Below are 18,769 nucleotides of genomic sequence, written 5' to 3'. Positions count from 1 at the left end.
AGTGTTACTTAAAACAATCAGCTTTATTAACACAGACTTATTTGTTAAAAAGTAGAAGCTACTACATGATGTTCCTACTTCACAGAGAGGATGGTCATCAGCTGACTGTGAGCACAGCTATTGCAAAACAACGTGACCTCAACTAGTGACACCTGCACCTAAGCGTAAAATAACCACTGAGTATCCCCAAGTAACAAAAGGAGTTGTTACTGGGAAAACAAAACAGAAAGAAAAAGAAACTAAAGGGATTGATTACACGAAGTTCCAAAATACCAGTAAAAGATATACACGTAAGAGCATTAAAATACACATTGAAATGTATGTATAAAATAAAATTCAAGATTATACAAGTAATAATATGAAATACCGGTTGAAATATTTATGATACATTGCATGTTACAGTGAAATGAAAAAGAACGGAAAGTTAATAAAATAAGAATTTTAAATCATTCTCAAGTGTATGCAAAATAAATAAATAAATAAAATAAAGTGTTCATGTACTATAACTTTTATAACCAGTAAACAAGAGAAAAATATTCAGTTATATTACAGTGATCAATCTTTCTGAAAGATGAATGGACATCATGAGATCCTGTGTAAGGTGGAGTTAGAGGAGGTTTAACAAAATCGATTCTTAGAAATAAATGTGAACAAGTCTGGAGTGCTAGGTGTGCATAAATTGATGGCTGAACATGTTTTAAAGTTTGGAATTGGTTTGAGTGAATGTGTGACTGATCGAAGTTGTGAAACATAAGATTTAAAAGGAGGTATGGAATTAGTAACATTTAGCATATCTGAGGGTAATCTAAGTATGGTACTGTAGATAAGTTCAACACATGTTGCATTTATATCATTTTTAATGGCAGCTCTTGTACCCAGCAAAACTGTTGGCAGAATTTCAGTCTATTTTGGATTGTTATGAGTCATTATTGCACTTTTAATCAGCCACTGGACTGAGGATGATAAGCAGCAGTTCAAATGTGTGTATCCAAAACCTTCATCAAATGCTTAAATAAGTGAAATTCAAAATTTGAACCATGATCAGTTGTTACTAATACTGAGCAGCCAAATCTAGGTATCCATTTGTATACTAATAGCTTTCCAAGTGGTCTGAGCAGATCTGTTAGCAGTAAGTATAACTTCCAGCCATCTGATGAAGTGAACAATAACTATCATGCAATAACTCAGAGCTGTAGCTAGGATTTTCAGCACCTGGGGACAATTGAAAATTTTGTTCCCCATCTTGTTTACCAAAAAGGGGAAACATTTCATTTTAAAAATTTACAACATCACTCCCCCCCCCCTGGATGAGTGTGCCCGGGAGCAGATGTCCCCCCTTGCCCACTTCTAGCCACGCCCTTGCAATAACTGTTACCTTCAGATGGTGGAAGAGGATCTGTGAAATCAATATGAATATGTTCGAATCTTGCATCAGGCAAGAAAAAAATGCACAAAGGTGATTTTGAATGCCTTTGAATTTTAGAGCGTTTGCATTATAGGCAAAATCAAATGGCAGTTTTAACAAATTTCTTCATATTAGGCCAAAAATATCAATTAGGATTTTTGTTGTTGTTAAGGCTGAAACACCGGCATGAGAAAGAAGTGAGTCTGCTGAAAAATTTTAAGGCAAAAAGATTTAGGTATGAACAGACAAAGTGTATCTATATCCAAATTGTAGTGAAGAGTAACATCATCTAAATGAAAATAATATTTTTCTATTTTAGCTGGCAAAGTTGAGAGAGAGAATTTTGCAGTCCTGAAGTTGCACTTCAGATAACTTTTTATAATCAATATATGTTGATTATCAGAAACTGCATCTGTTTCTACTTTAGATAAAGCATCAGCAATGATGTTGTCATAATCTTTGATGGATCGTATATCAGTGAAAATGTGGCCAATAAAATCGAGATGTGAAAGTTGTCATAGAGAACATTCTCAGGCTTTTGTCTAAAAGCATATATTAGGGGCTTTTGGTCTGTATAGATTGTAAAAGCCGTGCCTTTGAGCATATGCCAAAATTTTTTGAATGACAAGTATATAGCAGCTGTTCTCGATCATAGTTGACCATTTCCTTTGGCTTTTCCTGAGTTAAATGGGTAGAAACAAAAAGGGTTCCCAAACTGAATTGCACATTTTTATTAATGAGCTATTAACCACAATGTCTGATGCATTACTGCAGAGTTTTAAAAGTAGGACCAGGAACTGGAGGTCTGAGAAGGATAGCCTTGGCAATTGCTTTTTTCTCATTGATGAATGCTTTTTCAGCTTTAAACATTTAGCAGCTGAAGTAAATAAAGTATGTCAAATACCATACCATGGTGCATTAATGAAACCAAAGTATATTTTAGCCATGGACATCAGGAAATAATTTTCTGTAAGGAAATATTGTGCTTGAGTTTGTACATGGAATTAAATTTTTTGCTTATGTAATCAATTATATTTTGCACCTTTCATTATTGTTCTGAAAAAACTTTCAGTTCTTCTTTGTCACAAGAGTATCTGAGACTGAATCTTTAATCAACCGAGGTATCTCACCACAATCTGGCTATGTGTTCTTACATCTTGCCATGTAATTGTATATTAGCACCAACTGCGTGCTCCTATAACTTGCCACATAATCATGTATTAGCACCTCGTTACATGTTCGCACCCACTGTGCATTCTTATATTATTATTCATTTTTGAAGAGGTTTTTCAAGTTTGCATTATTTATTTTAAAATCTTTTTTTTTTTTTTTTTTTTTTCCACGTGTGTATGGGTGGGAATATGACGCTAACAATCTTTAATTTACCAAGTAATGAGATGGATGCATATCATTTTTTCAAGAAAGAGGTCTTTTATCTGATAAACAAGTGTGCAAGATTTGATGCAACATGAAATTTTTATGTTAACGACAAAACCATTTGAAGGCCCAATGTTAAAAACTGCAAAAAGAAGAAGGACCCCACTGTTGAAAATTGGTTCACCGCTTCCAGCATATTGTTCATCACTGCTTTGATTTATGTATTCTTATGCAGAGGGATTCACATCCATGAAATGGTTTAACAGACAGCTTAATATGTGTCAAAGTACTGCAGTTGATTGGAAAAATTCCACTTGATAAAATAATGATAAGGATAAAGATTCTTAAAAATATTCGTAGGAAATTACCTGTGAGTATTATTGTTATTATTACATATTGTGTTGTTTATTATTACATTTGCACTTCACGAGCTTAGTGAAACTGAAGCTGAGATCTTGGCACAAATCTTAAACCATTAGGTATGGTTCGAGACCACTGTAACAAAGAAGTGCCAAACTTCCAATATGCTTTCAAAATTTTCTGGAAATTTTTGTACACTATTCATTTACACAAAAGTTTCATTTTATTTAAATATAATTTTTTGTTCAGTCTACACTCATATCAACTTTTCACATAAATCATTACAAGATACTCTCTGTATCACATTCAACTTCTGTAATACACCAAACCCGACTGTTCTTTGGATGTATCTTTATATTTGCTAAAACTGTCTTTGATTTACTGCTTCATTTTACAGCGAATATGGAGTAATTTGAAAAATACTGGTCAGGAGGATCAACACTTTCTATATATTAATTATTGGCATTAATCTTGTATTTGTTATTGGCCTAATTTTTTGTATTTTTCAAGTATAATAGCATTCTTTAGTTTAAGGAGAACAGCTTCTTTATTGAGAAGGCTAAAATAATGTCTCTTGAGCAGAGATATTAGTACAAAAAAACAAGAAAATTATCTTACATTAATTTTTTTTATTAATTTTTGTCTTTTTCCAAATTAATGCGATTAAAACATTTTAAAACTGCACATTATCCTCTGATCTTATATCTTTTTTAAAGAAGTATGTATGCATAAAAAGGCATACATACTTCTTTAAAAAAATTCAGCCAAGTAACTAAAAATTCTGTCTTTATTATCTGTATTAGAAATAATAATAATATTATTATTATTTTTAAGGTAAAAATGAAGTCAATGTTTGCCATAGGTTTTGCATTCACAGCTTTACTTAGTATGTTTAATTCCATGTGAGTATGTTTAATTTTTTGTATTATTATTTACAATGTCCTTTCTAAATTTATGATAATTAACCATTTCTGTGTTTACTGTGGGTCCCTTTTTACTTTCTGTATGATTTACAAGGCTTCACTATGAAATCTTTCATAAGTGGTGTAAAATAATGAAACAACATCATTATTTTTTAGGGAAAAGATTTAAACACGCAAAACATACAAAGTAACTCTTAAGAAAATAAAATAATGGTGAAAAAAATGATATGCAAAATGTAAATTTATATAAATAGAAATAATAATATATTGTTACGTTATTTTCTTCCTTCACATTCGTGCTTATTTGGAATAACGACAACAGCACTTGATGGAATATTGAAACACACTTTATTTACCAATATTAATCAGGACAGCTCCAGAGTCATGTTTTACAGTCGTCAAAGATCTAGTATAAACTCGCTGGAACAATCAGTGACACAGCCTTCAGGTTATCAGGCTATAATGCTAGAGACAGCTTCACTGCAAAACAAAAGAGTGCATCTTCCGACTCTGCTTGGTCATTCTCGTAACTCCACGTACTTTCGAGACTCTCCACACTATAACTCGCGATGCACTCGACGACAAACAGAGCACAGCTCCCGACTCTTCGATTCAGTTGTTCCCGGAGCTCAACACTTTCTCTTGACGATGCTCTAACCGTGATATACTGAGAGACTCTTTCGTTGCATTCGACAACCCACTCGCTGCTTGGCTGCCAACTTGATGGACTCTCTAACTCTGCACAGACTGACTCACTAGACGAGATACACTAACTATCTCACACTCTCTCTCTGCGTACCAGCAGGGTTTATATAGCTTTTGACTTGTGTTCAAGAACATTCTGGGCTAAAATAGTAAGAATTCATTCCACAAGGTTTTCTATCCGTCCATGGCATATCGGCAATTTTGTCGCCAAATGTAGCAACCCTGCTTTCCCTTGCCATTTTATGGCAATCCTGAAACTGTTTTGTGAGGAAGCTATCTTACCACGTCTGTTCATTTTGTAATAATGTGTATAGCATAATTTTTTCTTTTAAGATTGAGGAGACTCTCATTTTTCTATCTGTTAGTTGGTTACTTTATAAGTTCAGTTTCTGTTGAATTATAGAATATTGTGTACCTAACGGACAGAAAAGTTGTGATATTTATAGATAATCATTACCTCTGCATTTTGAAAGCTGAAGTTTATTATTTCCTCAGGCTCTATTTGGAAAGCTTGAAATATGAAAAAATGAATTTACTTTTCATATTGTGCAATTATAAGTAAAAAAAAAATTATGGTCAAAACATTTTGTGAAATTAACTTAAACCCGTGTGCTTTATTATTATTAAAGTCGTACAATACTGAAGCCATTGCATTAAACAAAATACTGAGCAATATTTTTGCTTTTCACATTTTTCTACCCAAAAGTGAAATTGTTTTGGCTTCTGTGAGTCCCCCCCACCCAAAAAAAAAAAAAGAAGATTAGTTTAGATTTTGTATAAAATGATGTGATGTAAAGCTAACTTTCATAAAGTGGGGGATATGTGTTATGCTACTATGCTTTCATTATTTCTAGCATTCTTGATAATGTTTGATATTTTTGATGTTCTGAGATCTTGCATGCTGTAACTAGTATCACACATATTTTCATATTTTATATTCTGCATTTTTTATGAGATTTCAAATTATGCCTTTTACTAAAATAAACAAAAAAGTGCATTTTGATGAGTTAATCAAATACTTTTGTTTGATAACATTATATGAATTAATTCATATTTGGGAAGGGAATGCACTGTTGGGTTGCATATTGAGTTAAGGAGTTAGCAATACAACATATGGTAGTTGTCAAAACCTTTTTATGATTGTTCTGTACATGTATTCATTTAGTACTGAAAGTTAAATTATAATAATTTACTTTCTTGGTTAAGCTTATTTGATCATATCTGAGGATTCAAGAATGAACTTACCAACTTTTTGAATGGTTTGTTGAAACATAGGGTATCTCAAAACTCCATTTGAAGGGAGTTAGAGAACTTGGGTATGAATTCTGTTCCCACAGGAAAGCTTGACCAACTATGAAAGCTTGACCACAGCCATAATAGAGATACAAATTCACAGCAAGAACACAAAATGAAAAACAAAGATATTCAATAGGCAAAACTTAAGGGTACAACAGTACAGAATGCAGTTTCATAAGAAATGTTCATAGTTCAACATTTCACGGTAATACCTGCCTGATACCAATGGCACGTGGATTGCTAAACATTTTCAAAGATATCTATAGTTTTGTAGATAGTAGCAGCAGTTCATCCATTATAGACAGTTGTACCTTTAAGCCAATTCTGCCAATTTTAAGTCTGCGAATTCAGCATTTGTAAAATGATGCATGTTCTCCAAAAGACAGTTCAAGTTTTAATTAGGATCTCTGAGTTGCAAACCCAGAGTGCTGATGTATATCACCAAAAATCCATTTCTTGCTTGTTTTCGTATGCGAATGTGGTTTGTATCATTGTTCTAACTTTTTTGTAATTTAATACAGGGAATTTTGAGTGCATTAGTAACAAATTCCAAAGTATTTTCTGTTATTCTAAAATTACCTCCTTCAAAAGCTTTGTAAAAACATACACTTATTAGGTTATAATTTTGCCTTTGAAGATGGATCTGGAGTAAAGTCATGAATTGGATGAGGTAATTGACTTAGAAAAAGCACATGAAAGGTATCTGCTTATCAGCTTCATACCACTTTTGCCCAAGAGCAACCCAAAGCATGCTGTCCAGAGGTTTCATACACATCCTGCCCTATCACCAGTCTGTAAAGAGGACTACCAAATCAACAGATGACAGACATGCTAAGGGCCAGCTTATAATGGCATTGGCCACTACTAAGACCAGATGTAATGGCCATTTCATTGTGGAGGCACCTAATAGGCTCTTTAAATGAAATCAAGTTACTTAAAGCATATGAGCTATTTTTACTTCTTTTGGTGACATTATCTGTATTACACTCTAAATGTAATTAATATAAATGCAGTTATAAATGTACTTTTTATTGAACTATATTTTTAATCTGTCATTAAAAAATCTATCACATTAAAAATGTACAGTTTTATGCATTTATACTAATTAAAATTAGTTAAATTTATAGTAAAGAACAACATTGTGACATTTTAAAGTAAATATTATACATCTTTAGTTTATGAACGCCTTTTCGCACAACATAAAAAAAAAATTAGTATGTAAATTTTATTTTGTAAAATTTCATGTCTGTTTTTACACATCATACAGTTTTGTACAAATTCTGCTTTCTAGGTGTTAAAAAGTACCTGAAAGCTTTTTTGTTATGCCTGTTTCCTTAGTTTGTATCACATATATTCTTTGATTATCTTCATACTTGGTGATGAAGTATGTGTGTAAGAGTTATAATGTAGTAAGTTATAGCATTGATGATGTTACTTAATACATTCATAAATAAAAGGGGGAAGAAAAATTTAGATGTATATGTGATAAAGAATTAATTTTTTTACAAGTATTTCATTATAAATTTTGCACATTTTAAGAGATACTGCTACTAGGAGTACTTAATAATATATATATATTTTGTTCCCGTATGTTAATCAGTTTTCTAGCAAAATTACTGTGTATTAAAACAAAAAGCTCAAATACCTAAAATATTTTGACTACAGTCCTGCCACTCCTGGTTTTATTGGTAAACTAACAGTTTTTTTATCAAGAGTCTTCTCCCGGATTTTAGTTTTCAGCCTTTGCTAAAGAGAAAGTTTTTCAGCAATAGATAAAATTTATTAAATTAATGAAGTTTAACTAGTGCAAAGTTCATTCGACCTCTAATGATCTAGAGAATAATTTTCTTATTAAATTTTTGTTTGATCTGAATTGTTTTAACCCACTGTATACTTTAGCAGAACTTTTTATGAAGATTATTAATTTTTATGATTGATGTTTAATCAGTTAATATTTGCATTTATTTTTGTTTTATGTTAAAATATAGCACATTATTAAATTTGTTCATAGAACAGCATGTGCATTAATTATTAATTTTACTTTCAGTATATTTAAAATTAATTTCATTAATAAAAGCTTTTCTTCTTTTCTTAAGATTTTCTCAGTATAAAGTGTAAAATAATTACAAAAAGAAATTAATCAAAGAATGTAAAATTTAGAATATCGAATTAAATATTAATATGTTTTGCATCAGAATAATTTTGTAAATAGTTCAATAATCTGAATCAGGCAGTATAAATTGAATTTGGCAGCTATGGTAATGATTCACTGGATTTTGGAAGAAAAAAGAAAAATTGTGTCTTACAGTATTCTAAATTATGTAAAAAAACACACATTTATATACCGTATTTGATGGCATATAAGACGCACCCTTATTTAGACGGCCACACACAAAGAAAAAAGTTTCAATAGTGTGGTTTCTTTTACTTCTCTTGTTTCGTAAAAGCCAAATAAACAATTATTGAATGCAATTACCTTCACGTATAAGACGCAGGTAACTTTTTTGAGACCAAATTTAGGGAAAAAGTGCGTCTTATATGCCATCAAATACGATATATATATGTTTGTAATGAAACTAAATTTAAATAATGTTTATATTTTTTCTTTAGTTTTGATGGCCGTGTTGTTGCAAAACTCCCTTTTATACCCATTGGATGGATTCAAGGATTATCTCATAGAAACCTCATAGGCGATGATTATAGTGATTGTTCCTTTATTTTTCTATACATATTATGTACCATGTCTATTAGGCAAGTAAGTAGAAACATAAATAAGTAGAAGAATTTTATTATGAAAATAAATAAAATTGCATAAAATTTATCAGAATCATACTGTAGTATGCACAAGTATTAAAAAAATCATTCTTTTAATATATGAGCTGTGTTTTTTTAATTTGTTAAGCTATGAACCTAAGTTGAAAAGTTAATCTTTTAAAAAAATATTATTAATACATTTAATAGCATAACATTACATTTATTTATAAACCGTTCTATTGCACCGTTCAGTATTATATTGATAAGATATTCTATAACAAATTTATGTGATATGTCTTAAAATCTGCAGTAATTTGTCATTGTAAAATTCAATTTAAGTATGTGTATGCTATATATAGAGCTAGAAAACCTAATGATTGAATTCAATTAACTGTTTATAGAAGACAAAAATAAATAACCTAATAAAAACACCATGAAAACTGATATCAATAAATTATTCTTAATAAGAGATTCATCAGTAATTTTAACTTTTAAGTTTGGTTTAGTTTTTGTTTATAATTAACACAAGTTGTCAAATACATTTATTATGAAATAGATAATGCATCTCATAAAAGTTGAATGATGTACAAATATGACTTTCATATTTTAAAAAAGGCCTATAATGTATAAAAGTATGAAAAGGAAATGTTCTTAAATTCAGTAATCCCATTTAAGAATCTTGTTTGTCTTTGCAATATATAGTGATATTTTGCAAAAGATTAATTGATTCAGTTAATACTTTGATCCGGAATCATTGGAAAGTATTTTCAGAAAATTTATACTTATTGCAGTTGTTAAATCGCAAAATACAATTAAGTTGAATTTAGTATTGTTGAAATAGTTTTGCAATAAGATTGTTTTATCAGGCTTTATGGATATGTTCATTAACAATGTTCATAAAATTTAGATGCAATATATGTGAAGAAATGTGATTCTACATGAATGTATCAGATTGAATTTTTTCAAATTTATCATTAAAATATTTTGCTGTAAATTTGTAAAATAAGGCTTCCCAAATTTTTGTGAGCATGAGGATTTTTTCCTTATCATGAGTTGCAGATCTGCAGGAAATTATAAAACAGTGATGATAATAAATAATATCCTGCAATCTAAAAGTTTTAGGTTATAGTCTACTACCTCATGAAAGTTTACCCATAAAAAGTTTTAAAATATAAAAAATTGAAAAATAGGAAAAAATAAATATTGTGCTTCTCTTTAAATAAAAAGAATAACTGCTACTCACTCATCATAAAACTAAATCTTTATTGTTGAATACAATTCAAAAAATAATTTCAATTTTCAAAGCTCTATTTATTTTTGTATTTCTTTTTTGAAAATAATAAAAATGAAAAAATGGGAAAATATTTTAAAATATATTGCTGTTTAAATAAATTGAAAAGAAAGTATAGATGCTTTCAAGTTACATACTGGTAAAAAAAAATTCTTCATAACCATTATTTTTATTCTGGATGTAGATGGTAGCATACCGAAAAGGTAGAAGGAAAAATTTCACACTTTGTCTGTTATGAAGTGTTAAGAATTTACTTTTTATGACATTTGTGATACTGATAGCTAATTATTATTAAGAAGGTGATGTAAAAGTGACTTTTAAATGATTGACTTATACTGTATTGTAAAATGCATTTTATCATATGGATGATAAATGAAAGATCTTACACATCATTGATTAGCAGTAGTTTATATTTATTGCAATTATTTTCAAAGTAAAAACAAGTATCTCAAAAAACTTTCTTTGATGTATTATATATTAATAATGTAATATAATAATTTATAATGTAATATATGTCAATCCTTTCATTGCCTCAAAATGATATTAGAACTGATGGGTTGACCAGCTCCTCTGTATAAGAACAATGAAATGTTTAATCTACTTTTTATCATCTTATCTAGCTTTTACCTACCTTTTAGGCTTTATTACCGTACATTTTTAATTTGTAGAAATTTTAAAAAGTTTAGTTTTTCAAATATCTTTAATTGATAGAAGATCATGTTTTTACATGCACGATAAGTAAGTAAGATACACGTTTCTTTGATATTATGAGCTATATACTAAAATAAAAGGGAAAAAATTGGTTATAACGTAGTATGCAATCTGCATTTATTTATTTATTAGATGGTACTACTAAAATGTTATTTTTAGATATGAAAATAGATACAAATAATGAAATATATAAATAGAAATGATTTCATAAATTAATTTAATAACTCATATTTAATTCCATAAGTTTTAATTGCTTTTAATTTTGTAAAACTTTTGCATGAATAGCCCTTAGGGCTGTTTTTATGAGATGCTTAGCCATATACATTACAAATGTTGTGCAACATGGCCCAAAAATTGTCATCACTTCTATTAACAGATCTCCACCATATGCCTACCTTCTGGAAGCATTTGCAGTGTTGTACTCTGTATGTTGCAAAGCCGTTTTAGCTTCCAGCACAAATCAGTTGTTTAAGTATTGGTATTATATGTAGTTTGACAGTTTTTTTTATGGTTTGATGATTGTATTATGATCAGCCTGGTTTATTATAAGACCATCCATCGTCATAATAATTGAGCCAGGTATTACTTCATAATTTAATAGTAATAGCTGCATATAAATGAAAAGTTCAGTAGCTTTCGTATTTAAGCAGGTGATAAAATGAGAAAAAGAAATGATTAAAACAACAACCAGTTTTAAAAAAAAAAAAAGTCTATATTACATCATTAATGAAAATTCTTATTATTATGCAAATTTAAGAAATGAATTCCATTATGAAATGCAAAACTCTGCAAACAAACACATAGGATGTGGGACACAAATTATGTTCAGTGTAATTATCTCAGTGATAGCTTTTTTTAGATCCGGCAAAGCATTGTAGATTTTGGGAATGTGCTTATTATCAGTGTGCTAATGTGAGATCTTGGCACTCACTTTCAAAATACATTCCCATACATGAATTGCATAACCCTCTAATTATGCATTAAATAAATGTAACAACATATTTGCTCTTAGCAAGTGATCAGTATTACTTAGAGGTGTCTGTATTTGTTACCTGAAAAAGTAACAAAAAGAACATTGGGAGTTGCTTCTAAAAAGTCTATTTGTTTGATGCTTTTGTTTAACATTATGTAAGCTTATAAAAGTATTATAAATGTAATTATAAATGATAATATAAAATTTTTCATATTCTGTGTTCATTCTTTATTTTTCCTTGCAGAATATCCAAAAATTACTAGGATTTGCACCATCAAGAACTGCTAACAAACAGAGTGGGAATATTTTTACCCCAGCTGCACAGCCAATTAAATAACATTTTTTATAAATAAAGAAATTAGATTTTAATAGTGTAATCTTTTTTTGGTAAATAGAAATTCATTCATACAAAAATCTTTTTTACCTGTATTTATTCATTTTACTCTAAATATAGATATGTGGTAAACAATAAAAAATATTTCTTTTTATTACTTTTAATATGTTCATATTAAAAACAAATAAAGCACTATCTGTAGAATTTAATAAAAATGCCATTGTTTTGCTAAACTTTTGTTATGTTTTGAATGAATAGTATTTCTAACAAAAGTCATTATCATAATTTAAATAAAATCTTATTTATCATTTGACTTTTTAGACTTTTATTATTATTATTATTATTATTATTATTGAAGCATGGGGCATTTTTCATTTCTTTTCTTGGTGCATTTATTTTAATTTTAAAAGTTCACAAAATTATGGATTAGGTAAAGAAATGATAATATAACCTACTGCTGTATACTGTTAAAAAAAATTTAGTGTTTTAAGGAAAACTTTAATTTTTTTTTTTTTTTTTTTTAATTTTTATTTTTAAGTTAGTCATCTGATTATTCTATAATGATGGAGAATGTGCTCTATTATTTGTATTCAGATATTAATGTACAATTATATTCTGTACTTTGTAATTATCTACCAATCTACTGAAAAGTCATAAAAATATTTATGAAAAGAAGCAATATGTTGTCAGTATAATTTTGTGACAATCCATGATGTCAGCACAGCTGTAAGAATAACAGCATGGGGGGATTAAAGTGTTTTATTACCGACATTCTTGAATTTAAATTTTATTGATTAATTTCTCTTGGAACTCTTAGTGCACTGGCATTTTGAAAATGGCCATTGCTTTTCATGCATTAGCTTCGCAAAAAATTAGTGACTCATGTTCCCGAATGCTCTGAAAAAGCTCCAATGAATTTATGATTTTTTGGCACGAGTACAGTTAATCAGAAAGTAATTATTTTCTGAATTATTATTTAAAATAAGAATAAAGAATTAACAAATGATATATCAACTATGGGTTTTTTCCTCTGTGTTCTATGGTTCAGTCTACTTTTTATAGGTGTGTTGTAGAGTAAAATCAATTGTAACAGAGATGTCAACCCTTCCAGTAAAACTAGTAAACTCACATTATGTAAATCGTGTCTCCCGGCTTTTAATTTATGTGAATTTTGACTGTGCTTTCAAATATAAAGAGGGAAAATATTGATAACTCTTAAAAGAAAAAGGAGTGTTATGGAGAAAATATTTTTTCACGTATTCTTAAAATATGTTATGTCAACTTAACTATATTTGACTGAAGACTTAACTATATTTAATGGATAGACAACATTTGTATTTAAATTTGTAAATAGCACGTTATTATTTATCCAGGAGATTATACAGTCAAAAGTCGTTAATTTGGACACCCATAATTTGGAATGATCTATAATCCGGACCTCAAAGCTGCAAACTTTCTGCGCATGCATAGCGTTTACGCGTGCGCGTAAGACCTTTACAGCTGCTAATTTGCGTGTGCGCATGCACATAATACGTTTACGCATGCACGTTTAATGTGTAACTGACAGTATAAGCTAAGCTAAAATTATCTAATTCAGTTAATGTTGCAGATTGCGTTGTTAGTTAATCTTCGAATTGGATCCGGCTTGTTATTTTTTGCAGACTGTTAGAGCAATTTTATAAAAGTAAGCTTGAACTTTCGATTATGCCAAATAGAATTTCTGATATATATTTACTAATATGTAAAGGATCTACAAAGCGAAAGTATGTTTCGAAGTCCATTAAACAAAAAGTGGAATTGCTGCAAAAAATTGATAAAGGTATATCCTTTGTTTCTTAACCGTTTCGAAATCTGTTTATCAATTTCACGCTGCTCTGCGGGGGGGGGGGCGCAATTAACTGGAAGTTGATCTGTCAGCACTGTCCTTATTTTCAGGGCAGATGTTTTTATTTTATTCAGCTTATAATTCCTTACTAAATGTAGTATTTCATCTTGATGTATTCCGTCTTTGATATGATTTAAATCAAATTCCTCATCATTATAAATATCACGAGTACACATCAAATAGTTTTCTGGTTGCAATTTTCTAATTTCAACTATGCGTAATGCATTCTTTACGCATGCGCGCGTTGAAAGAAATGTTTAATAAAGTAAACAAATAAATATTAAGCTTTTTTTTTTTTTGTAAATTTTGATACCCTTTAGATCATAATTGTTCTTTATTTCATAAATTACGGTTTCATATTTTTAATTTTGTAATTTCTGCATGCCATCTTACCAGATTTAAACTGATGATCTATAATCTGGAAAAATCGATAATCCGGAATCACCAAAGTCCTGACGAGTCTAGATTAATGACTTTTGACTGTGTCAGCATTTTTTTTCCACCCTCTCTTCTATGTTCTGTTGTTCAGTCTACTTTTTATAGGTCTGTTGTAGAGTCAAATAGATTGTAGTATAGATGTCAGCCCTTCCAGTAAAACTTGTAAACTTCCAATATGTAATCATGTCTCTTGGTTTTTAATTTATGTGAATTTTGATTTTGCTTTTAAATATAAATTGAGGGGAAATATTGATTACTGTTAAAAGAAAAAGGAGTTCTATGAAGAAAATATTTTTGAAAAATTCTTAAAATATGTTATCACAACTTATGAAGACTTAACTACATGTAATGGATAGACAACATTTGTATTTAAATTTGTAAATAATACATTATTATTTATCCAGGCTAATATGCACATTAGTTCCTAATTTTATATTCATTAAATTTAAAAACATTTTGATAAGCAATTATTTCTTTTCTACTTGCATTTTCATCAGTAACATAAACAAATGAATATAAAATTGAATGAAATTTTGTCCAAAATTACAGCTTAATATAGTATTTAATCAGAATTTTAATTCATTATATTTTATGTTAAATCCATTTAATTAATTTAATAACTAAAATTTGACTTTAAATCAGATTTGCCAATTTGGAGTCCTTTCGAATTAGCATTGTCATGTGATGTGAAAACCTCCTGGTTTTTCCTATTTCAAAGTTGACTGCTGTGGTCAGAAATTATCTCAGTTATTTTGTTTCACTTTATGTATAAAAAGTGTATACAAACACTATGCAAGCCCACATCATAAAGTAGTTAGACTTAGACTCTATAATTGACCGAGCTATTGCGAAGAGCAATGTTGCTGGTTCCAAAATTAAAGCCCAAGGGCACTTGACATAAATAAATCTGGACGTGGAGAAAATCTCAGATGAGAAAGCGGAGATAGGGGGAAAAAGAGAAGTACCAAAAGGAGCAAGACAATCCAATCGGACAAGTTCGCAAAAGGTGACGAGCGATCATAGCTTTCAAGGAGGACCCAAGACAATGGAAATCAATGACAACAATATGAGAAGATACACTACAGCAATAGTTCCAATGACAAATTCAAATATAATTAAACAACATCAATCAGTAGTGCTAAATACAACATAATACAAAACAACTATACAACACAATTTAAATACAATTATTCAACGAAGCAACAGAAGAACTTCAATCAAAATCAGATGCATTGGAAGTGTAAATAGCTAACAATTGAGGATCTAAGTGAAAAAGTTGTCGTCTCCTCCTATGAAGGTGTGAGCTGCAAGTGGTCTGACGCTTCTATCTTCGAAGAGAATTTCATAATTAAAAACTTGGGAGTAATTAACAAAGTCACATTGCACAGCTTTGTTGAAGAATTTTTCATTAGATCTTCTGATGTAATCTGGAATCGTCTCAAGTTTTAAGTCTCTGTGTAAAAGTTTATTGTGGATAAGATAGTGAGAATCAGTAATAATGCGCAGAAATTTGTTTTGCACTACTTGTAATTGATGCAGTTGAGTTTGAGTGACCGTGTTCCAAGCAGGAGCAGCATAACAAAGTATCGGTTGAATACAAGTGGTATATATATGTTTTTTGGTACACAAGCTAAGATTTGAATATTTTCCAATGAACGGGAGAAATCTGCATATTATGCCCATGGCTTTGCTCTTGACACTATTAATGTGATTAGACCATGTGAGCCTTTGGTTCAAAATAATTCCTAAGTATTTGGCCTTTGTGACCAGAGGAACAGCTTCCTGAAAAAGGTAGAGGTCTTTAAAAGCAATGTTTTTCTTAGTTTTGCTAAGAATTAAAAGTTGTGACTTGCTAGCATTGATTTTTACTCGCCAATTTGTGCACCAGTCTTCTACGGCATAGAGGTAATTTTGCATTTTGTCTATTGCATGATTAGCTTGAATGGATTTAATTGCAATCGCCGTATCGTCGGCATAACATGCTAACAGAGAGTAATTGTCCAAACCGGGATGAGGAAAATCTGATATGTAGAAAAGATATAGTACTGGACCGAGAATACTTCCTTGTGGGACGCTGGATCTTATAGGTGTTGAATTGGATTTTTCATTTCCTTGAGCGACGAAGAAAGTGCGGTTTTGCAAAAAGGAGATCAGAAGAATGAGCTCTCTAGGAAGTCCCAAGTTGATAAGCTTGAAGACGAGCCCCTCATGCCAGACGCGGTCAAAGGCTTTTGCCACGTCCAGCATAAGGAGCGCAACACTTTGCTTGTTATGGAATGCAGATCCCACAAATTCTACAATTCTTACTAGTTGTCAGAGTGTTTATATAGGATTTGGTATGGTCTTTAAAATCCTTAGGTATTTTGGAATCGATTTTTGGTGCTTAATTTCATTCAAAATCGCATAAGAATCGTATTTCCCCCCCCCTTTTTTTTTTTTTTAAATCCCAGAAGGGCTAAAAAAAAATTATACAGGGCAAAAATTTTAAGCAGCTGAAATTTCTGTTTGCTTTTACAAGTACCATTTTGAGTGTGAATAAGCATTTTGGAAGACTATTTTTGGCGATTCACCAATAAATATAGTTCTCTTTTGAAGGGTTCATGGGTTATAATTTGTTCCTATTTCTAATATAAACAGTACGATACTTGAGTTCCTGGGCAAGCATTTCGAAATTATTTCATTTTCTCTAATGAAGAGCTCTTAAATAAATTTTCGCTTTTCAGAATGTAAGTTCATTTATTAAATGGTTCTGAATTTGGTCACTTATCAACACTTGGCAATTTTAAGTTATAGAAAACTCCTAAATCCGAGATTTCCGAATTTCTCGACGATTTCTTAGAACATTATAATATTAATAAATTTCATTAAAATAATGATAATAATGTGTACAATATGATAATATAGTAAAACATAAGCCTTTTGAAATTATTTAATTTTTTTTAATGAAAAGCACTTGAACAACGTTTCGCTTTTGGGATGTGAAAAAATTATACAGGGCAAAAATTTTAAGCAGCTGAAATTTCTGTTTGCTTTTACAAGTACCATTTTGAGTGTGAATAACCATTTTGGAAGACTATTTTTGGCGATTCACCGATAAATATAGTTCTCTTTTGAAGGGTTCATGGGTTATAATTTGTTCCTATTTCTAATATAAACAGTACGATACTTGAGTTCCTGGGCAAGCATTTCGAAATTATTTCGTTTTCTCTAATGAAATTATTTAATTTTTTTTAATGAAAAGCACTTGAACAATGTTTCGCTTTTGGGATGTGAATTCTTTTATTAAATGATTCTAAATTTGGCGATTTTAAGATCAGTTCAATAGAAAATGTTTAATTCGGAAATCTGGGAGTTTTCGACAATTTTTTTAATCGTTATAACTTTGATAGATTTCATTAAAATAATGGTAATATATTGAAATTATGTTTAAGAAATAAATTAAAGTAAAACATTTTTATTTTTCCTTCGCATATCATAAAATGACATTACTTTCCATTTTGGCTACTTATTAGGCAACATTTTGAATCTGAAAAATACACAAGGTAATAAATGGTATAAAGCATAATTTATGAAAGAAATGAAACAATTTATAGCAAAAGCAAAACAGCTACGTAATTAATCAAAAATGTTTTCTTTTTAATTTTTTTTTTTTTTTCCCCGTGATGAGAGTTTTTCCCAAGTAATTGTCTCAATGAGCATCAGTTTTCTCTACAAGATTGACACTTTTTCGCCTCTGATTTTTTTTTTTTTTTTTTTTTTAAATCCCAGAAGGGCTAAAAAACATTTTATTCAGGGCAAAAATTCTTCGGGGCAGTTTGCACAGAAGGGCTATTAATTTTTTTTTTTGCGTCATCCACTATAAAATGGCGCTTCACTTTTCAAATTGTTGCCATAAAATATTAGAGCCCTGCATCATATTTAAAGAAATTAAATAATGAAGAATCTGCATGAATATATGTATGTATCTCATACTGTGAAAAACAACGCTACCTAGAGGCACCAAATTTTGAATAACATAGTCCTCCACTTGAATAAGGTCATCTGGAAGCACAAATTTAGAATTTGTTTCAGTATCTATATCATATTTTGTAAAATTTTAAAGAATTTTTTATTAAACTCAACAATTTCAAAATGAGCAATGGCAACATTGTACGGGAGAAGAAAATATCTCCAGCATGTGAGACTGTGTATTGGAAATTTGAAAGATATGCTCCTTTTAAATAGTTTGTGATATTGAATTTGAATTGAAATTTTTGGTTTAAGTGCAAACAACAATATATTTAATAAATAACGGTAGCATGCAAAACATTACAAAAA

General features: G+C 29.9%; 1 protein-coding gene across 4 annotated transcripts in view; it reads left to right on the top strand.

Annotated features, from left to right (window-relative positions):
- LOC118184639 (calcium load-activated calcium channel) overlaps window positions 1-12,442 on the top strand; it is a 50,562-nt gene extending 38,120 nt beyond the window's left edge. For all 4 annotated transcript variants that reach the window (XM_085820967.1, XM_085820971.1, XM_085820970.1 and 1 more), the window contains 3 exons: window positions 3,977-4,044; window positions 8,677-8,821; window positions 12,040-12,442. In XM_085820967.1, the coding sequence (XP_085677093.1) occupies window positions 3,977-4,044; window positions 8,677-8,821; window positions 12,040-12,132 (306 nt within the window). In that variant the 3' untranslated portion in view covers window positions 12,133-12,442. The remainder of the gene's footprint in view (window positions 1-3,976; window positions 4,045-8,676; window positions 8,822-12,039) is intronic.
- Window positions 12,443-18,769: the final 6,327 nt, after the last annotated feature.

This window comes from Stegodyphus dumicola, chromosome 7 (genome assembly GCF_044657685.1).
Source record: "Stegodyphus dumicola isolate Sdum_Otavi_A_Nest chromosome 7, ASM4465768v1".
Taxonomy (NCBI): Eukaryota; Metazoa; Arthropoda; class Arachnida; order Araneae; family Eresidae; genus Stegodyphus; species Stegodyphus dumicola.
The sequence above is the reverse complement of the archived record's forward strand: the minus strand, read 5'-3'. Positions and strand labels throughout refer to the sequence as shown.